Source organism: Siphateles boraxobius, unplaced genomic scaffold (genome assembly GCF_051911475.1).
Source record: "Siphateles boraxobius isolate OS27281-9 unplaced genomic scaffold, OSU_SipBor_1 22, whole genome shotgun sequence".
In the NCBI taxonomy this organism is placed as follows: Eukaryota; Metazoa; Chordata; class Actinopteri; order Cypriniformes; family Leuciscidae; genus Siphateles; species Siphateles boraxobius.
In genome coordinates, this window is record NW_027508833.1 from 31,381,955 (window position 1) to 31,405,160 (window position 23,206).

General features: G+C 36.8%; 1 protein-coding gene across 3 annotated transcripts in view; it reads right to left on the reverse strand.

Annotated features, from left to right (window-relative positions):
• Positions 1-23,206, reverse strand: part of ccser2a (coiled-coil serine-rich protein 2a) — a 68,970-nt gene that overhangs the window by 12,584 nt on the left and 33,180 nt on the right. For 2 of the 3 annotated variants that reach the window (XM_077239647.1, XM_077239648.1), the window contains exons 2-10: positions 21,407-22,541; positions 20,572-20,854; positions 20,229-20,443; positions 10,891-10,990; positions 7,231-7,336; positions 5,538-5,706; positions 5,227-5,292; positions 3,679-3,777; positions 2,470-2,580 (exon numbers count right to left, since the gene is read on the reverse strand). In XM_077239647.1, coding sequence (XP_077095762.1) covers positions 2,470-2,580; positions 3,679-3,777; positions 5,227-5,292; positions 5,538-5,706; positions 7,231-7,336; positions 10,891-10,990; positions 20,229-20,443; positions 20,572-20,854; positions 21,407-22,501 — 2,244 coding nt within the window. In that variant the 5' untranslated portion in view covers positions 22,502-22,541. Of the gene's footprint in view, positions 1-301; positions 2,199-2,469; positions 2,581-3,678; positions 3,778-5,226; positions 5,293-5,537; positions 5,707-7,230; positions 7,337-10,890; positions 10,991-20,228; positions 20,444-20,571; positions 20,855-21,406; positions 22,542-23,206 lie in introns of those variants that run through there. The other variant, XM_077239649.1, reaches the window with a different exon arrangement.

Genomic DNA, 23,206 nt, shown 5'->3' on the forward strand with positions numbered 1-23,206 from the left:
TTTTCTGCCCATAATGAAAAGAGAGACTAGACTTGTTTTCCTTTATGACTCAGAGAGTATGCTTACATGCACAGTTATATTTGAGCTACACTTTTCTTTTTTTCTGCCTAGTCGAGCTAGTGTTTATCTGTTTGTCCAAATACTGTAGACATGACCAAAAAATGCACAAAAATATATGAAGGATAATTTTGAGCAAGTGCACAACACTAAGGCCAACTGCAATCCAATTAACATGGTTAGTAATTCAGCTTTGCCATCACAGGAAACTGCATTTTGAAATATAATGAAACAGAAAACGTTATTTTAATATTTTAGAATATTACTGTTTTTATTATATTTTTCAGCCATTGCGAGCATGACACTTCGAAAATATTAACAAATCTTACCGACCCGAAACATTTGCGCCATAGTGTACTTGCTGGCAAAAATCAAGCAATATTTGCATTATGTCTAGGTATGTTAAACCGACTTCGCAAAAACTTGATGAATTAATGTTTTACTGAAATTGGACAATATGGGTTTAGCAACAAGTAAATGGGAACTTATGTCTTTGAGACTAATTGTACTTTTGGACTGACAGAACAATTTGTGACCCTGGACCACAAAACCAGTCACATGGTTAAAAAAAATTTAATTAAGATTTATACATCCTACTGTATGAAACCTGAATAAATATGATTTCCATTGATGTATGGTGTGTTAGGATAGGACAATATTTGACCGAGATACCGAGATATTGTCCATTTATGTTCGCGATTGTGCTGCATTCACTCACAAAAATAAATACTTTATATATTTACGGTAGGTAATTTACAAAATATCTTCATGGAACATGATCTTTCCTTAATATCCTAATGATTTTTGGCATAAAAGAAAAATCGATATTTTTGACCCATACAATGTATTGTTGGCTAATGCCACAAATATACCCATGCGACGTGTGACTGGTTTTGTGATCCAGCGTCACATTTGTAGAAAAAATCTGTGGCATTATTTTGAATTTCCAAATCATTCCAGTATAACTTATTTCAGATTCATCCTGCTTTGCAGTTTCTGGTACAGGAACAAATTTCAGATTCATCCTGCTTTGCAGTTTCTGGTACAGGAACAAATCCCATCAACCAGTCACTGCCTGCTAATATTAGTTTTCCGTTTAGCATGAGGGTAAGAGTTAGGTCTATAAATGGATAAGAGGAATTTTGTTCCAAGAACAACAAAGGAAGCCCATGAACCGAGTTAACCATCCATGACCATGTCACACTTGTGTAAAGGAGAACAAATATTTTAGTGTTTGAGTTATGATTAACATGCAATACAATTTGTTACAATGTTTGCAGCTTTGTGACATTAATAACGGATCATACATAACTTATTTTATGATGAAGTCATGCAAATGTAACTTAACATCAGGGATGGTTAACCTCAAAAAGAAAAATTCTGTAATTTATTCAAACTTACTTCGTTTCAAACCTGTATAACTTTCGTTCATAAAGACACAAAAGAAGATTATTAGAATGTCTAAGCTGTAAAGGTCCCTGCATAACAAGTCTTCTAAATCCATATGTCAGCTTAGTGTGAGGAACAGAAATTTGAATTGCTAATGACAGTTAATCTTGCTTAACAGGCGTGGTCAGAACTTTCATTATATGGAAAAGAGCAGCAGGACATTCTGCTAAATATCTTTAATATCCCACAGAATAAAGGAATTCATACAGGTATGGAAAAAGAAACTCTGAAGTATCCCTTTATTTTTCAAACACTAACATGCAAACTGAACACCAGTCCTATTGTTCCCGATCTTCAATAACTGTTTCTTCTTCCTCATTTCCACTTTTCAATTCTCATCCATCTATTGTTACCTCCCTCATCTCTCTCTCCTCCCTGTAATCTCTCCTGACTCCAGTCTTTCTCTGTGTGCTGTTGGCTTTACTGATTGTGTGCCGGTCTTCAATAAGAACATGTCCCCTGGTGAACATCCCAGGCTGGGGCTCTGAAAGCTAAACCACCGGAATGGGTGCTGCGCGGCTTCACTTAAATAGGAGATGACAATCATTCTGCACTCTGCAGTAGATGCCCGTTTTCCCATAGCAGCTGCAAATTGGCCAAATTGGCACCTCGGCAAACGAGCCTCAGCTCAGGGCGTCCCGCGAGACCGTTGGGCTATTTCACCACGAAAAACGAACAAGAGGGAGGTAAGGCTGGAGGAAAGGAAAAGAACAGAAGGAATGTTTTGTCTGATTTGTCACCCTGACAAGACATTTGCTTCACCCTTTTGTAAACAACTGGCCACCTATAAAGCCTAGATAGTTTTAAGGAAGCAGGAAATAAAAACGAGACAGGCGGCTCACCAAGGACACACACAGATACACCAGTCACAATACACTGACATTTTGGGAGAGTTTAGGGTGCCTCCATGATGCGATCAAGTTGACATGGATGTTTCTAGCCAGAGAGTGAGAAATAACTCACAGCGGGGTGATGATGGGGCGGTCGCCACACCGTCTGAGTGGATTTATCATGATGCTTTCTTCTCTCACCTTTGGCCCCTGCCTTCAGCTGATGACAATGACATCTCACCGGCTAAAAGAGAGAGAGAGAGAGAGAATTAAAGCAATAATAATACGATGTTTACACTTTCTAAAGAAAACATGATTGGTTTGAGTGTCTTGGCCATTCAAAACTTGCTCTCACAATGCTAGATTATCGGTAGTAGTTTCCAGGGCATTACTAGTGGAGAGAAATTGATCAGTTTTTATGACCAACAACTACACCAAATTTTCATGTTAGCTCATAATTTTTAAGCGGTAACCAATATTAAGAACTGATTATTAATTTTTGTTTTATTTTTGACATGTGACATAACTAAAGAAATCATAAAAACTGCAATAAAGGCATGGCTTATTATTTTTATTATTAACAATCATAATAAATTAAGCTGAATATTAATAATAAATATTTAATAATTAAATTCATAACAATTCTAAATAAATGATTAATGTTATGTCATTTATGCAATCTAAATTTTCTTAGAATTGATAACCATTTTAAAAAACATTTAAATAGAAAGCTTTCTTCTTTTTTTGAAAGAAAAATGAAAATGATTTCTTTTTGACTGTTTTATTGTTCACTAGGCGAAAATCAAGTTGCTAGTAACAGCACCTCTTCTCAACAAGCTGCACAATTTGAGGTATCATTTATGCCAGTAGCACAAGTAGTAAATAGTTAAATTCCCTAACCAATCTATAAGTAATATTGAAGCTTGCCTTAAGCACGAACTCTTGTTCTAATGTAAAGAAATTTCATTTGCTTTCATCTTTGCTTTGCAATCAGCGTAATGCAAAAGAAGTGAGTTTATTAGCGCTAATGATATAATTGCTCACCAAAGGTGGCAGTAATTGGGATTAAAGGTTAAAGTGCATGTGTTGATGAGTCATTTGTTTTGTTTTTTTTTGCTTGGAGCAGTGAAGTTAATGAACAGTATGAGATGTGGGTTTGTTCTGAGAACATCCCGTCCTGATTTCATCTCATTCATTCAGACATGGAGTTAGCATGGCTTTAGTATCTTCCAGCAGACGCTGCAGGCTCTGATTAGCCACTCATGTATTATGTATATTCAATCAATACAAAATGGTCAAAATGAGTGCCAGTTTGAATGTGTCAGGAATGGTGATGGCTCACAGATTCTTGATGATGTTGATGAGTGAGCCGTGTGATGATTTTATCTTTATTTTTCAGCTCTTCCCTGAGATGCGCCACCTCCTTCATCAGTTCCTCCATCTGACACACAAATACAAAACAAATAATAAATGCACACACAAATAATATGAAACTATATTGTCTACACATAAATAATGCATGTGTACGGAATTGAAAAAAGGGGCATAGAGCTGTTGATGTCAATTTGTAGGCCAAAACAGAATGCTAATTCACCACATGTTCCCTCAGGAATTACTAATGGCTTTTTAGAATAGCAGTTTGCAATTGAGTATAAGCAGTTCTGTGGTAAACATTACTTGAGATATATTAAGGTTTCGTTCTACTTCTGAAACTTTAAAAACACAAGCTGTTATATGAGGATTCTCATGCACTTATAGTTTTAGTCTTTATGTAGCAACTTGCTTAAAGGGTAAGTTCGGCGTTTTACAAGTAAATCCCTGTTTTAAGATTGTTTCTGATCAAATCGAATGGTTAAGATTAAAATTTGGACACATGCTGCTGTCCCGAGAATTTTAGGTTTATGTGTTAGCACCCCCCCACCAATACAATGGTTTCATAGGTGCATTGGAACAATCATTCATATAAACGCATTAAACTTTAGTTTACAAAGACATGAAACTCACCGAGTGGTCTGGGGTGTTGACTGATATGCTCACTCAAAAATCGCTGCAAAAGATGCTTTCCAACAGGTGTTTTACCATTCGTTGTAAAACTGTGGACCTATTTTTCCAACGCCTCACAACCGGACATTCTTCCAAAAACTACGATAAAACCTGTTGGAAAGCATCTTTTGCAGCGATTTTTGCGTGAGCATATCAGTGAACACCCCAGACCATTCGGTGAGAACTCGAACTTACCCTTTAAAATGTGTGACCCTGGATCACAAACCATTCACAAGTCGCACGGGTATATTTGTGGCAATAGCCAACAATACATTGTATGGGTCAAAATTATCGTTTTTTCTTTTATGCCAAAAATCATTAGGATATTAAGAAAAGATCATGTTCCATTAGGATATTTTGTAAATTTCCTACCATAAATATATTGCTGCACAATCGGGAACATAAATGGACAACTTTAAAGGCGATTCTCTCAATGTTTAGATTTTTTTGCACCCTCAGATTCCAGATTTTCAAAGAGTTGTATTTCAGCCAAAAATGTCCCTATTCTTTATATCATACATCAATGGAAGGCTTATTTATTCAGCTTTCAGGGGAAATATAAATCTCAATTTAAAAAAAATGACCAATGAGACTGGTTCTGTGGTCAAGGGTCACATATGTAATTTGAAGCTGTTGTTAAGATATGACTGTACTGTTTATGCAGTTGAACGAACCACAGAAATCTCTTCCAGATTAAGCATCCTGCATTTGAAAAACACTTTTCGAAAAACACATTAGAAATTCCTGAGAGAGCCCATGGCTTGAAAATGCTAATTTTCTTTTTCAGGTTTAAGGTCTGCAAGTTGAATAGCTTTATTCAGGTAGGTGTTTATGTGATGTTAAGGACCTGCTTGGCTCTGCTGTCATCGTCACTGGAATCCAAACTCTCTGGAGTAATCTCACCATCATCCATCTACATAAAATGGCAATTTATTCAGAAGATGCATCTCTCAAGTTTACAACTCATCCCTTTCTTTTAATCTTTTTTCTTTTTACAACTACACGCATACTAAAAGCTACTCAGAGGCTAACAGATGTGTTTGCATAGCTAAGTGCAAATATAACTCATCCAGCTGTGTGTGTGTGTGTGTGTGTGTGTGTGTGTGTGTGTGTGTGTGTGTGTGTGTGTGTGTGTGTGTGTGTGTGTGTGTGTGGTACCTGCAGCAGACTCTTGAGTTTGAGCAGCTGTGATTTGACAGACGAACAGTCTTCTGCCACGTGCTTGAAAGTGAGCTCATCTAGCACCACCGTGTGACTGTCATGCTGAACTGTGGGATGGAGGGGCCGATGGCCTGTACGACAGGCATCGTAATGAAACCCGGCCAGCCTAAAAGAAATTCAGATTTAAATTCAGATCTAAAAGATTCAGATTTAATATAATTTATATAAAGAAACACAACATCAGTATTAAAGCATGCATATAATAAAATAAAACAATCATATTTCTCATGGTTCTCTAGGTTACTGATGTAACCCCCGCTCTCTGAAGGAGGGAACGGAGACATTACGTCGATCCTGACGTATTGGGGTCTCGTCTGGGAGCACAATCACCTTCAAGTGGTAACTAAATGAGCCAATGGAAATTGGCCAACAATATTTGCATGCCCAGGCACTCCTACCCGGACATACGGGTATAAACATGGCCGGCACTCACTTCTCATTTATGTTTTGCTGAGGAGCTGAGACAGGGATCCGACCCTTCAGCTGTGGTTCAGGGCTGTGGCAGGAGGGACGTAATGTCTATGTCCCCTGGGGTTACATTAGTAACCTAGCCATTCCCTTTTAGTCAATCATGTTCAACGTGACTGACTGAATGGGAACAGCTTCTTCCAAACTTTATGACATTAACCAATATACACTGACTACTTGACCACCAATATTTACAAATCAACAACAGCTATTCAGTGTTCAGGAGCTTGGCTCATTCAGTCATGACGATGTCATTAGGATGAAGTTGAACAGTTACTGCCATTTCAAAATCAACCGAAGACATTAATTGCCAGATATATACAAACTGGAATAATAAAGTATCCTTAATTAAAGCCTTAAGAATGGGTGGCTGAAGTTTATTTGGTAAAATGTCTCTCAGGGTTATTTTGTTAACTTGTCGCAATCTACAGTATTGTGCAAACACATTAGGTTGTTTAGTTGTTGTTTTTTTAAGATATTAATAATTTTATTCAGCAAAAGTGCATTAAATTGACCAAAAGTGCATTTAAACATTTATATTATAAAAGTTTTCTATTTAAATAAATGCTGTTCTTTTGAAAGTTTTCCATTCAAATAAATACTGTTCTTTTGAACTTCTGAAGGAACATGTGACACTGAAGACGGCTGAAAATTCAGCTTTGCCATTACTTGTTTGTGATTTGTGTGCAATTCACTTATTCAATTAAGTGCCTGTTAATTAAATATGGTGGAACACAAACAACAATGGACCTGACAGAAAATAAGCAGCACAGCATACACAGATGTCTCAAAGGCATAGCAGCAAAAAATAAAATAATAAATAAATAATTATAATATAGAGATAATTTCATTGAGGCTCAGAGAGAAGGTGAAAAATTATCATGAAAAAATTATGAATAAATTACATTAACTGAATAATGATTTTTGATGCAAAAAAAACTATATTATGAATGGACCTCAACACAGAAAAAAAGATTTAATACAACCCTCGTACTATAAAACGTACAGCTCTATTCCTGAATGTTGAATATATTATTCCAGTTTTGCTAAAATATAATTTATAATAAATTACAAAAAAATAGACAATAACAAACTTTTATAATATACACATAAATAACACATATTTGTATAATAGCATCTGACGTGAAACACCTGCATTCACCTGTTGTCATTATGAGCATGATCCATTCCACTCCATCTCTGCTGTCTCCTCCTCCATTGAGCCGGCTGCCCCCCCCTCTCAGAGCGATCAAAGTGGGCCATCCCATCTGCATGCACAGAGGGGTCAATAGCCAATGGTCAATGACAAATAAACAAACACATGGAACAAACCCAACTCTCTTTTAAACACACTTACACATTCAGTTAGTCTCCTAGACATACTCCGAAACAAACACACACTTCTTGAAAAAAGAAGGTCATCTTCTTTGGGAAGTTGATCAGGGTCCTTCCAAACGCAGAGCTCTTTAGAGTTTCGATACACAGCACTCACACTGCCTGAGGCGAGTTATTAGGGCAAACTCACACGCATACGAAATCTCTCTGTCTCTCATACAAGCACTCCCCAATCTTTCTATTCACTTCTCACACAGCACAGAGTACGACAGCAAGCAGAACAAACAGAAAACTAAGCTCCAAAACAGACCTGCTACATTCCTCTTGTCCTTGCTGTCCGGTTCACTGCCAGAGCCTCAAAAACAGACTCAAAAAACAGTCCAAAACTCACTCGCACGAATACAAATAACCTTAGAACTAAGAGCAGAGATGGTCTGTTTTGACTAACACGTCCAAAAGAAAGAAAAAAAGGTTGAAATATTGTTGGACAAGATCCCCAAGGTTAAAAATTCCAAAGTTGTATGATGTATAACTCAAAGAATGTATAAAACTTTGAAAAAGTGTCAAACTACCTACGAATTTCTCACTGGCCACCCGAGAATCTGCAAATCCAATAACTTTTCCGCCCTGTTGAAACGAGGTTGTGTGTATGAGTTTGTGAGTTCTGGGAACTCCCTGGGAGCTTTGACCAGAAACAGACACACAGCTGTAATTCCCTGAGCCGAGGGGCCTTCTGAAGAGAAGAGGAACTGGCGCTGGAGTTTTCAGCCAGGACGAGACACAGCCCTCGGGCAGAGTCTTCCCTCTGGTCTCGGGAAGCAGTGTCAAAACAGCAGGCCTTCCTGCCTGCCAAGCAGACAGATCGACCATGGAAGGAATGAAGGAGACAGAAAGACAGGGAGGGGAGAGAAAGGGGGAGGGGGCCTGAAGTCATCTATTCCCTCCTCTGGCTCTGTAACCCTCTCATCACATGACTGCAGGGCATGATGCCCGAGGTTATAAATACAGCACACACACATACTACACACATACACAGCGGTGTAAAATGATTCCTGCTGATGGCGCAGGTCAAAATACTGAATGAAACAAAAAAAACAAGTAAAAAAAGATGCTGAAAAGAAGTATCTTTTAACATCAGATAAACATCTGACAGAATGGTGCTGTTACAGGAAAGGCTTGTGCGTGTCATTCCTGTACACAGAGGATGCAATCATACATTTGAATGTCATCTATAAAGTGTATGTATGCATGTATGTCCTTTTGTTTGCCATCTCTAGTATGGAATTTGTCTACGTATACAAGAATCTGCAGAACCCATAACCACCCTGTGACCTCACTAACACACTCTAAATTCACACTATGAGACTGAAGGAAAAAGGAAGTGAGCTCAACAAAAGGACAATCTCTTCCAAAACTGAGAGTTTATGAGACTTACTTGGAAGATTGAGGACACTCATTCAGTGTTTTTGGCAGATGTTGTCTCCAATAGCAACTAATTCACGATAGGCTAGTAACATAAGCACTACTGTATGTAATATATTTAAAGTTATATACACTAGTCAAATGTTTAAGTTTTTTTTTCATGTTTTTGCTATGTTTTTGCAATTATGCTCACCAATGGCTGCATTTATTTGATAAAAAAAACACAAAAAACAACAACAGTCAAACAGTAATTTTGTGACATATTATAATAATTTAAAATAAATATTTTCTATTTTTAAAATGTAATTAATTTCTGTGATGGTAAAGCTGAATTTTCAGCAGCCATTACTCCAGTCTTCAGTGTCATGTGATCCTTCACAAATAATTCTTATATGCTGATATAGTGCTCAAAAAATGATTATCATTATTAATGTTGAAAACAAAGGTGCTGCTTAATAATTCTTAATATTCAATTAATTCTTAATATTTCGTAACATTACAAATGTCTTAAAGGGTTAGTTCACCCAAAAATGAAAATTAAGTCATTAATTACTCACCCCCATGCTGTACCAACCCCGTAAGACCTTCGTTCATCTTCGGAACACAAATGAAGATATTTTTGATTAAATCTGAGAGGTGGATCACTGCTACATAGGCTGCCTAAGGGAATGAAACTTGAGGCCCCAGAAAGTCATTAAAGAACATGTTTAAATATTCCATGTGCCTACAGTGGCTCAACTATAAGTTTATCAAGCGACGAGACTACTTTTTGTGCGAAAAAAAAACATAAATAACGACTTTATTCGACTATTCCATTACTTCCTTGTGGGCCTTCAGACGAGAGTTGAAGAGATTTCCACGACGCATGCGCGAGAACTGAACAAGAAGTAGTAGAAGAACGTCCTCTTCTCAGTTCTCGCGCATGCGTCGTGGAAATCTCTTCAACTCTCGTCTGAAGGCCCACAAGGAAGTATATAGTTGAGCCACTGTAGGCACATGGAATATTTAAACATGTTCTTTAATGACTTTCTGGGGCCTCAAGTTTCATTCCCTTAGGCAGACTATGTAGTAGTTATCCACCTCTCAGATTTAATCAAAAATATCTTCATTTGTGTTCCGAAGATGAACGAAGGTCTTACGGGGTTGGTACAGCATGGGGGTGAGTAATTAATGACTTAATTTTCATTTTTGGGTGAACTAACCCTTTAAGTGTCACTTGATTGACTTATTGTTTAACAAACCATACTTACTAAAGCTTTTATAATTAATCTATCAAACATATCAAACATGGAACAAACCTCCAAACAACCACCAGCAGTCGTGTAATAAATAATAATAAAAAAGCCCTTCTCTCACTTAAAAATATATAGAAGCTGCTGAAAATCATGTCAAAAGTCATGTTGTCAGATCACTTTAACAATTTACATTCCTCAAAACAAATAATTAAATACAAAATGATATACAGTATACAACCCTACAGAATCCCTTCATCAATTTGAATGAATTAAAATCACATACTAAGCTGCAGGAAACTCATCCTTAGAAAGGTAATTCACATTCAAAGTATGTGATCAATCAACAATGATTAAACCTAATCAGCAATCATTATCTATGCAAATTGAAAATGAATTAATAGATCAAGATAAATCATATGCAAATATTACAAATTCAATTCAAAATGACTATTTTGGTTATAAAGGTAAATGGATGTTGGTCATTTCATGCACTGGGGTTGAAAAGAATGAGAGAGACTTTAATTTAATTTATTTAGTCATTTATTAGCCATATCTACAAGTTTTGAAAAAACAGTGATGCAGACATGATTCTATTAATCATTTTCCTTTCTGTAATCACTTTAGACATCAAATAGTATGTGAAAGGCAAATTTTGGCATAGTGTATGATAACTGGTTATGCTACAGTGCTCAATTACACTGTGTGTGTGTGTGTGTGTGTGTGTGTGTGTGTGTGTGTGTGTGTGTGTGTGTGTGTGTGTGTGTGTGTGTGTGTGTGTGTGTGTGTGTGTGTGTGTGTGTGTGTGTGTGTGTGTGTGTGTGTGTACTAACCATTGTGCAAGGCCACGTCTTCTGGCAGATCAACATCAAGCATGAGGTCATCATCTTCCAGGTCACATGAGCCAGTGTTATCAAAGTTGTTCAGAACGTCCTGTGCATTAGAAAAGACCAATAGAGAGAAATAGGGAAATAGAGATGAAATTACATTTTTCAAAAAAATACAACTGTGGTAATACATTCACACCGTTTATGTAAAGACGATCGCATAAAAGGAAAGGGGATACACAGACACTGTAAGCGAAACATGAATAGAAAACATTCACTGAACATGAAGTGTATATAAAACCGTAGACTTCTCGGCCACCTGATAATTTGAAAATGCAAAAGCATGCCAAGGTGAAAATCAATACACCTCAACAAAACCTCAATTTGTCCTCAGCCTGAAATGTCCCCTTTCATTTTCTGTCTGTGTGGCAGACTCAAAAGGGGGCAGTTATCAGTTATTTTGGCGCTTTTTAATGCATTTTAAAGAGATTCTGAACATTGAGTCTGGCACGGAGAGTTCAAAAGAAAATAAGCTCTTTGAAGGAAGTTGTTCTCCACATTTCTGTGTAAAAGTATTTAAGAAAAGCCATAAAACAAGGCCTCACGGCTCAGCCTTGATTTGTACCCAGCAAAGAAATTACTCTGAATTAATTCATCGTAAAAGAGTCTAAAGAAACGCTCTGAATTGATTTCGACGTTGAGAGTAAAATTTGAGAGCATCTTACAGAGGTGGAAACAAGTGAAGGGATATTTCGCTCATTTAATTCATCATTTCCAAAACATACTAGTTGAAATACTGCATATTACTGTCATTTGTCTAAGGTCATTTAATCACTTGTGTACAACATTGAGAGCGAAATTGCTTCTTGGTGATAAATGTACATGAATTAAACTTACTCTTGTGGAAGTAGGACATGTTGAAAACAATTGTTTTGTTTTTTAATTAGTTACTTGACATTTAACAAATACTTAATGTTGCATTAATTGCAGGGACATTTACTATAAATCAATGCAGGGTTAAGTGTCTCGTAGAAGGGCACAATGCTGGTAATGAATCTCGGTAACACTTCAGTTAAATGGTTCATGCCCCACTTTGGTTCATACCTGTGCCCTTTGTGTTGCCAGCCCAGTGATTAACCTTTGAATTAACCCAGTTTCATCTTTGAATACAATTTTTCAACTGTGATGAGAAATTCTGAAAGATCACGTGACACTAAAGACTGCCATAACAGGAATATTTTTCTTTAAAAAAATATATTGAAATAGGAAACAGCCATTTTAAATTGTAACAATATTAAACAAAATGTTTGGTCAAATAAATTCAGTGTTTGTTTGAATATGAGACTTACTAATAATCTTACAGAGCCCCACATTTTGAACGATAGTGTGCAGAATATTACATTGGACCGATAATTAAAGGAACAGTTCCTTCAGAAATGAAAATGCAGTCCTTGTGTTGTTCACTTATGACTTTCTTTAGTGGAAAACAAAAGGTAAAATCTTTAAAGAATTTTTAATAAAGACTGGAGTTTAAAACAGTATGTACAGTAAAAGCACCATTAAGACAATAATATATCCAAACAACTTATTCTCTATATTCCTAGTCTTCTGATGTCAAACTTTGTGACAAACAGACTAAAATCAAGTCATTACGGATAATCTTCCAATCCAGTGGGCTGTTAATCTGGCAGATCACTGACTCACTGGGTTTAACTCTAGAACCAAATCAGTCAGCAGATTCATTAAAAAAAAGGTTTTACTCCAAGGAATGATTCATTTACAAAGACACTGCTACATAAACGTAGTAAGGTACACTGTGACTTATGTTCAAAATAATGAATCAATAGTTCATCAAACATTCTTCCAAAACGTGTTTTTGCCTAGTAGTGAAAGTTTTATGATAAGTAGAGTAACCATATTTATCCACACAGTCATGCAGAGCCGAAACACCACCAAAATATATGCTCTTCAGCAAAATGCATGCAATTTAGTTTAGTTTTTTAGCTGTTAAAGGGCCAGAAGTTACATAGTCCAGGGGTTAAAGCAAAAAATATATATTTTGACTGAAAATTTGTCCTTCTGCAAAAACCCAGTTCCACAGCCTGTCACACCCAGTTTAAGAGCAGTTTTATCTTCTTGTAATTAGGAGTACAGTGAGCACATGCTTTCCCTTCACAAATGAAATACTCAAAGAACATTTGCAATTAAAGAAAGGCCATTTTGAACTGCATTTCTATTATTTACACACTTTATGAAATTTCAATGTTTTCAATTAAATGCTTTCACAAGACTTGACTCTTTGTGATGTAGTCATACAAATAATTAACCATTTGCATAACTTTAACACAAGTTTTTATTTCTCAAATAATAAAAGCCAACAAAGCTTTTGCCAAAAGTGAGCTAATATCACAAACTATACATAATATAATATCTGTTTTTAACCTATCCATTATAAATAAATTATATAATGTTATTTTCTAATTTTATCTATGTTGATTTTTATGAAAAAAGAACAACATGAGCAGGGCCACACGCAGGATTTTATAAATACCGAGGTCCTTCCTATAGCGATCCTGCCCAAACAAGTACAAAAAAGAGCAAGTAACACATTGAATTAAACATGAAAATTCTTAAATAGAAAAACTGAAAAATATTCCAATATTCTTTGTTTTTATTTACAAATGAAAAATATTTTTTTTTACAGTTTAGAATAACTTAAATGTATGCCTTTTTATTACAAAAAATTATCAAATGGTTGGAAGACTTTGTGTGTAGTGCTTTTTATTTAATCATTTTGCCGTTTAGGAGTCCTTGTCAACATTAGTTTTTCTTATTTTTAAAAAAGTAGTCAGGATATTCTTCAAAAACTATTTATTTGTGTTCCATGGAAGAGATAAATGATGTTTAGAGTAAATTATGACAGAATTTTCATTTTGGCTGAACTCTCCCTTCAAGCTATGTTAAATACATTGGCTTTTCTAAATGGGGGACTTTCTTGCCTTGCAAAATAAAAACAGTACACTATGAAAGTTTCTGTATAATGTTCCATATTTCATATTCAGCAGACAGCTGGGGAAAGAACCACAGTACAAATATGCTTTCAGCATACTTTAGAAAACATTATCAATCATGCAGCTGTACATTCACAGAACAAAGCTTCTCTTCAAGTCATCGAAGTTGACAAGATGTGCACTATGTGTCATTCTCTCTCGAGATGTGCACTTAAACAGAGGCAGGTTCCTCTCCTGGACATTAATACACATATTGTACACACCATACCGTCTTACAAGCGTCTACAAAGTGTATTCAAAGCAGCCAGAGTTTATACACTTTAGTTCACCTACATACACACAGTCTCTCAGGTTCCCCTCGCTCTGAATCTCTCCATGTATTATGGGCTTAGTCACGGCAGGTTGCTTCAGAGGAAATGACATTTCACTGCGCCCGGGCGGCAGCTTAGACACGCAGCCCAAGCCCCTTCAGCACTCGCCTCCTGCGCCGGAAGAGCCGAAATAACGCACCCCATTTCACATAGGCCTGCGCAAATCAGCCGGGAAAGATCCCTTCAGAACCAGACCGATACAGACAGATAACATTTAAGAAAGGTCCTATCAGACAAGCCCAGAATCCTGATCACATTTCACACAATCTAAACGTTGCGCTCAGGAGTGAAACATCATATTTGGGGGATCAAAAGGAATGTGTTTGAATTATTGAACAATATTACATCCAGGAAAACATTACTCAGACATCTACAAAAGTTCTTTGAACAGAGCCAAACTTTCAATGGCGATTTAGAAAAGAGGTCAATATGCATGGGGTTCAAATATTTAAATTTCAATTCACTTTTTTCTTAAGTATATATATATATATATATATATATATATATATATATATATATATATATATATATATAAAAAAGTATTGCAAAGGCCGTCTTTGGTGGTTGTGCACGTGTGAAAAGACTCTCAAAAGAAATTAGGAATTGCAGGTCTCAAAGAGATTAAGCAAAATAAGAAAGAGTCAATAAACCAGTTATCTTAATAAATTGAGAGCCGATTAGAGAGGTTAAATATTTATAAAAAATTAAACAAATCCTGTTTACAGTCTTAGTAATGTCAGCAAATGATAAAGCGTAAACAATGCTCTATACCTCTCAGCTAATTAATACTGAAACAGCAGCAGATAAAAGCACGTCTCAGAATCACTTACTGTGTTGAAAACAAAGGCTTATACACCTAGATCATTTAGCAGCTAATGAATTGGCCTGTAAATGCCTCCTGCAAGACAGACTATATTTAGAACAAATAAACAACTCTTAAATGGGCCTAACAGGGAACTGCAGAAGTCAACTGGGGGATTAAACACACAAACACACAAGTGTAAAATGTAAGGAAGGAGAGACAGGAAGATGTTGAAAACATTTCTTTTGTCTCTTGAATCCATACTGCCCCCTTGTGGTCTTAAGTACATGTTTTAAAGGGTTAGTTCACTTAAAAATGCAGTTCCCCCAAAAATGTTTCATTTACTCTGTCATAATTACCTTCATGTCGTTCCAAACCCATCCCAGAACATCCAAAGACTTCCCATTCATCCTCTAAACACAAATTAAGATATTTAAAATGAAAATTGAGAGATTTCTGCCCTCCATTGACAGCTATACAACTACCACTTTGATGCTTCAAAAAGTTATACTCTTAGAATTCTTTATTTTCTATTGACTCCTATGTAAAGATTTTTAATTAAGTAAGACCAGATCTAGTTACTGTAATAGACTACTATAATAGTTGTCAGCATAGTAATAAATGCTCATTATGCGTTTGTATTGACCAGAAATTGCTGCAAATATAGTGAAACTGCGTCTTAAACACACTGAAACCGATTGATAGCGCAAGTTGTTTGGAACTAATGAGAGCTCCATGAACCACGTGACTGCATGGTTCATGGACCGCGTGAAGTATGTTGCAACTGTTTTTCAACGGCTCTAGCTCAAGCGTGCTGCGTAACACATAATTAACCTTATTAGTTCTTGCACGACAACTGATGTGTGCATTTATGAATATTTATATGTGAATAAAAGACTAAATTAAATCTGTTCGTCATATAAAGCGATCTAATCGTTTCAGAAAATTTCAGAAAAACCACTCAATCCATATGGATTAGTTGTACAATCTCTTGATTAATATGTTGTTGTTTTTTGGTACTAAATAAAATGTGTGCAATAATTATGAAAAGTTTCATGTAAGAGACTAATAAATAAAAGGCACAAAAACACAGTACTACAAATATTATTTTAATACAACAATAATAATAATATCAGAAACAAAAAAAACAATTAAAATAGTATTATTAATATTATTATTATTATAAACAACAACAAAAATGTATTAAAAGAAACAATTTTTTTTTATTATAAATTATTATTATCATCATCATCATTAGTTATTAGCAACAACAAAAAATATTATTATTATCAACTGTTACTACTAATTATTAGTACTTCTTTATTCTTTATATACTACTTGTTCTTTATAGAATTTATTTTTATATCAGTAAATGTAACAGTTCTGTGTGGCTGTAATAAAGTGCACAGCACAACTTTGAAGTAGTATTTAATAGAGCTGGGGGGGGGGGGGGGGAAATCCATTCACCTTGTATCGCGATTTTTTTTTACGATTCTAAAATCGATTTTTTTAATATTAATTCAAATGCTTTATTTTTGTCCTTGCGTGTAGATGAAGTTCACAGAAGTTAGCCACTTTCGTTCCAGCAGAGGATGAAATGTGTCGTTATCTATGAGTGCTGAGTGACGTAATATCCCAAGTGGACGCGTGGAAGAGACGTGAGACTGAAAGCTCTGAAAAGCCCTCGCGCTACTCATATGTTGAGAGAGATAAGACAACAGAGCTGCACGATTCATCTTTAAAAGACTGATCTCGATTCAAACACCCACGCAATCTTTCAATTCGTCTGTCTATTAAACTTTGACAAAATCATATCGCAACATTCAAAGCTGTGTTGGCGCTGCCGCTGACTCGGAGAGAGTTGTCATGAAACAGCTTCACAAACAGTCTTTTCAACTTCATAGTATCATTATTTCTGTGATTAAAAAATTATCATAAATTATCATAAAATTATCATAGAAGTGCTTGGATAAAAGTACTAAAGTTAAAATATGAACACTGATATCCACAATAGAGATCAAAATCAGCTTTTGATAGAAACTTGGTGCTTAAAATAACGCATTTATCGATTACATTGTTTCGACACTAAGTGGCGACAAGTGACTTAAAAAATGTATTTGTTATTGAATCATTCATTCAAGAGAATGTAGTATTGTATGATGCTTCTAAAATAAAGTCAGAAAGATGTGGTTTGTTTTTGTAAATTTCGACTCATCTTATACATCATGTAGAGTCTGTATAAGTGTAGCCTATGATTTAACTTTTCCTGATGGTCTAGTGTTAAAAAAATTGCAGTTTATTGCAATATCGAATTGCAATACTTGTAGAATCGCAATTCTTAAAAAAAACGCAATACATATTGTATCGGTACCCAAGTATCGTGATAGTATCGAATCGGGAGATAGGTGTATAGTCCTAGCCCTATTAAACTAAAGATAACTTGTTACATCACTCGCTAAGTGGAAGAACAGATGATATCTAAATGAAGCCAAACCTCCATTTCATTATCCGTGAGAGCACAAGAGTCTTAAACTAAAGATAGACACAACGCAGGGATCTAGAGGAGATCCACTGCCGTCAAGAGGGAGAGTTAATCATTCAATTACTGTGCATGTGTGAGGCAAGCCACTGATTAACATGTAACAGGATAAAACTGGCTTTAGCAAAGACACTTTCATAAAGATCCAGGAAAAGCATTGAACTTGAATACTTCAGCAGGGGTTTGATAAAATCACTAACACCAAGTATGAGCAATAACAATGATGCCTGTTTTAGGAACCACCCCAAACAGGCGAAATGTTGGAATTTATTTAGTACCTATATTAGACCACTAGATGTCACTCAAAGCCCAGCTCAACGTGAAGCGCAGTCAATTACTGCTCCTCTCCAACTACATCCGAGGATAAACCCACTCAAGTATGAAGAACAATGACTTAGCCGTGCTCTAATGTGTACATGCTGCTATTACATAATATCTGAAGTCACAGTCAAGTCAGCATGTCTGTGTGGGGGGGTGCATTTGTATATACTACAAGAGAACACTGGAATTTTACATTTGATTATTGTTTCAAATCCAGCCTAACTCGTTTTGTATTCAATAGAGCCAATCAGATATTGTGAATTAGGAACGATGTCAAAGCCTGCTTCACTGAGATCAAAAGCTGGAATGTTAAGCAGCCCGTTCCGCATTCCCATTTGATCAGGGGCTTTGAAAAACATCCGAGACAGAACAGGAGGACCTCTGTTGAGAACGGCGGGACTCGGAGTCACACTCCTGCAGAGTCACGAGGAAGAGCCACAGGGGCTAATCCCTAATTACCAAGGAAATAATTAGCAGGATAGGGATGGAGAGATCCTGTCACATGCACAAGCACACATATAGAAACCAGCAATAAGCAGTACAGGAACGATAGGTTTATCGAGAAACACAGCAGAGGAAAGATTATGAACACCCACAAAGAATTGAACAGCATTCTGTGGAACTTGCAGAAGCCATAAATCTCAGAAAAAGGTTTTTATTATAATTACGAGAATGGGTGTGGTTAAATATATGGGCTGGTAACGCAAAAGTTGTATGTCCAAATCCCAAAAAAGGGCGATCTATGTAAAAAAACGAACAAATAAAATGGTAAAAACACGGTACTACAAATATTATTTTATAATAATAATATTATAAGAAACAACAAAAATGATCAGCAACAATTAATTAATTGTATTATTTTTATTATTATTATTATTATTATTATAAGCTACAACAAAAGAGTAAATGTATTATCAGAAACATCAAAAATGTTTATTACAAATTATTATTATTATCAGCAGCATTATTATTGATGTTATCAGCAACAACAAAAATTTTAATTTTATTATTAAAGGGGTAATATAATGCCATTTTTATACAAGTTAATATGATTCTTTAGGGTCTAAATGAAAAGTTTGTAATATACTTTAATTAAAAATTCTCATTAGTATTGTAAGAAAACACTAATTTTACCTGGTCAAAAACAGCTCTATTTCCAGCACGCCATTTAAGTGCATGTGTCTTTAAATGATAATGAGCTTTGCTCACCCCACCCCTCTGTTCTGTGGGGCATTTTGACAACCATGGACACAACACACGTAGAGTGTTGCCTTGACAACAGTTGAGAGTATATTTTGGAGAAAGAATGGCAGCGGGAGTCTCCGAGGACACATCTGTGCAACCGTATCAATTTGAACCGGAGTCGGACAAGGAACAAGATGACGTTCGAAAAGTAAGGCTCGAACAGGACGTTTCTGAATGGTTGGTTAACCTAATGTCACTTTGATCTATCTTTGTATGTACTGGCAGGGTAGTGCAATGTTAGTGAGATACGAACGCTATGTGTTTACTGATGTATACGTTAGTTCATTGACGGATTGATGTTACAGCTAATGGTCATGAAAAACTTTTTTTCGGTAAATGTAGGCTTGTCAGTGATGTGTAACGTTATCTATGCAGTGTTAGGTAACGTTACAACTGTCAGAAATGATTCGCGCAAACATGAAAGCATTGACGTTGATTGTGGGGAATATTCCCTTCGAAAACAAAACTCAGCCACTGCGTTTTCAGCGGTTCGTATTTAGGAACACCAAAATGACTGTTGTGTTCCTTATTACAGCCAAGAACAGAAGACCACAATCGCTTGGACGCCATTCTGCTCCAGCGTATCAACAATGGCGGACTATGATGACAGCTCGCTCAGGGCGGGTCTGTGTTGAAACGCTGCTGTCAATTATCAATCGTGGGAGGGGCGTCCCATCTAGTGACGTCACAAGATCGAACGGCTCAATTTGAGGCAGGGGAAAACATATAAGGAGATTAACACAAAAACACTGGACGGATTTTTATCATTATATGATGGTTGTGTACAGGCACTGCCAACACACATGATTTCAGTTCAATCAACTTGTAAAAGTGCATGTACCATTATATGACCCCTTTAACAACTGTTACTACTTGTTAGTAGTACTTATTCTTTATTCGCTACTTAGTCTTTATATACTAATACTTTAACTTTATACAGTTTATTTTTCTATCAGTAATACCCATTGTTGTATATTTGACAAATAAATCTTAGAGATTTTAATGCACTCTAAGGGGACCGCAAACTAATTTTGGGAAGATAACTGTGTACTCACTATGCTGTTGAGGTCTGACTCATAACTGCTGCAATGGTGTATATGTGTGTTGTGTCCCAGTGGCTCCATGCCCTCCTCATCCCACATGTATGTTCCTCCAGAGCTGTTAGAGGGGGAGAGCTCCAGAGAGGAGGCCACATGACGATCCACATCAGGGGACATGAGTGGCGGCGGCCGCCCACGGAGCACACCACCCCTTAAATCGGCCTTTCCACCTGAGAGCAGACATGATATAACAGCGTAAACAGTGCATGCTTGACACAAATAGGAAAATATCATCAGCTCTGTATTGTTTGCCACATAAATACAAGAAAGGCAGGCACAACACTTAGCTACACTGTACCTTCCAGCCCAATCCCAGTCCAGTCCATGGTCTCATTCAAGAAGCTCTGCAGGCGTGTCTGGGTGGGGGTGGCTAAAGGAATTTTGTTATGCAGGATGCCCTTCTGCGATTGGTCCCCTATGTAGTCAAAGTCATCTAGGAACTCCTCACTGGTGTCATTCCTCTCAAGAGAAGATGCAGAGGAGAGAGACATGTCCTCCGGTCCATCCCCAGAGTAGCGGAGGTTCCCATCCAACCCCGGCTCAGTCATATGCTCCTCTGGGGAAACTGTAGAAGCTGATGCCTTTTCACAGCCACAAAATGGGAAAATTCAGTCTTGTTTCAATGTTTGATTTCTCATGTCTCAGTAGAGCTAGTAATAGTTATGCAAATATTATTAAAATTGGAAAAGAAACATTAACTGAATCCAAAACTATAAGTTTCATATTTGGCATAATCATTTGAGACACAATAATAACTAATAAATCATTAGATAATAAAAACCATACACATAATAAAGATTATAATAATAATAATTATTATTATTAATTTGTTAATATTGTTGTACTATATTGCTAATTATATATTTTATAATATTGCTAATATTGCTATTTTATATGCACAGTTGGTCACAAAATTAAAGAACTGATAACACATTAAAAAAATGTGAATTCAAAGATTGAGAAGATTAGAAAATATTCATTTGTTCACAATTTCAATCTGACATTGTTAATTCTCTCATGAACTCATGAGAGAAAAAGTCATAAGGGAACTTTTTCTTGAACCATGCAAAAAATATATATTAAGATGTAAGAAATTATGCATGTTAATAAAAATGATAGACTCAGACACTCACACTCTTTTTGGCACAGTGGAGAAGCTCTGGAGTGAGAGGCGGGGTTATAACATCACTCTCCACAGGGTACCTCCCAACCACTAGAGGGCATTGCGGTTTGGAAGCAATTGGTCGATTTAGCCTGTAGGGCTGTAACGAGTGCTTTGTCAGCGCAGAGTTAGGCAGAAGTGGCCTTTTTATGGAATTAGGAGGCGTTAAACTCTCTAAAGGAGGAGTACCAGTAGATCTATCGGTTAACCCCTTTCCAAACCCCAGGCCCCCTAAACCGAGTACTAGCCGGCCCTTGCTGAGGCTCAGGGAAGATTTGAGTCCAAGTGTTCGCGGAGGACGCAGCTGGGTATTAGCTAGCGGTTTGGCTAGCTCCACCGCCTTGTTGAAAGAAAAGGATCGAGTCATGGGTGCGGACGTTGGTGAGGGCAGTTGCTTGAAGTGGGTGAAGCTCTGAGAACGCACCATGTAGTCAGGCATGGCAGACTGTCGTGAGAGGCTGTCGTTGGACTGGGACAAGCTGTCTCTAGAGGTGCTTCGAGTAGAGCTAGAGTTCGCCCTTGGTCGCTGGAGCCCCGAGGAGGCTGCTTGGCCTGGTGAAAACCCCAGAGATGATGTCCCATTTTGAGTTGGCTTGAAGGTTGATTTTTTTTGGGATATGTCCTGACTTTTGGAGGTGATCTGAGTGTTTTGGGGCATTGGTTTAGGACTCGGGATGGATTTAGGGGATTTGGCAACAGGTTTGGGGCTTCCGGTGGACAATGAGGAGGCAGACCTGCGCACTTTGTTTGCAGGAGTAGAAGGGCTTTTTAACTCACTACTTCCTGGAGAATGCAGGGAGCGAACTTCTTTTTTCTCTTCTGGTATACTGCCCGCGACTGGGCTTGAAGTGTCCACTGACCCATCACTTTCCTTCCTCCATTTCATGGAAAAGGAGGAGGCTCTGACCACTCCGTTTGGCCTAGAATGGGGATTTTTGCTCTCTTGTGTGAGCGCAGTCTGGGTTGTACCATTGGGAAGGGGTGAGGGGGTACCATTGACAGGTCGCGCACCAAATTTTGGCAGTCTGGAAACCATTGAGGACTTACTGAGTACCTTCTGTTCCATCAGCAAACAGCAGAGTCATGGATAAACATGAAAGGAACACCTAAAGAGGAAAGAGAGCGATACAGAATTTTCAAGATTTTAGGTCCTCATATTAATTAAACTGCATGGTTCATTTACTTTTTAACATTTGTGACACCACAGAATCGTTTAAAATGATCTGGTCAAAGGGGAAAATGTTTTTAACAAATCTATAGATTTAGACCTAAGATTTGGAAAGATACAGAAACACATTATGCATCAATTTCCCTTATAACAATCAAAGTTTTTTCTGCTTGAGAGACAATGAATGAATGATAATGAGTAAATGTGACAATACCTAGAAATGGATTGAAAGAATTTTATTTGTAGAGAACAGAACAGACAAAGATAATCTAGTATATCAACAGAAGAAATCAGTTGCTCATATCTTGTAAATTATCATATTTATGTGGACGTCCAGCTTGGTCCATGATTTTTTTCTAGTCAAGCATCATAGTAGGTTAGTAATTTACTCAAAGAAAAGTCTGTCAAAATAGGGTCCAATGTTTAAATAAAGGAATTTTCCTTCCCTTCCTTACCCGTATTTTGAATTACATATTGCATTTGGGCTTCTGTTTTAGGGTTTGTCTGTAAACTTAATGGATGTAAAAGTGTTAAAGTGTTATATTTCCTGTATAAATAGGCAAACACGCATAAAACAGCTTTCAAATGTACATCAAAAAACCC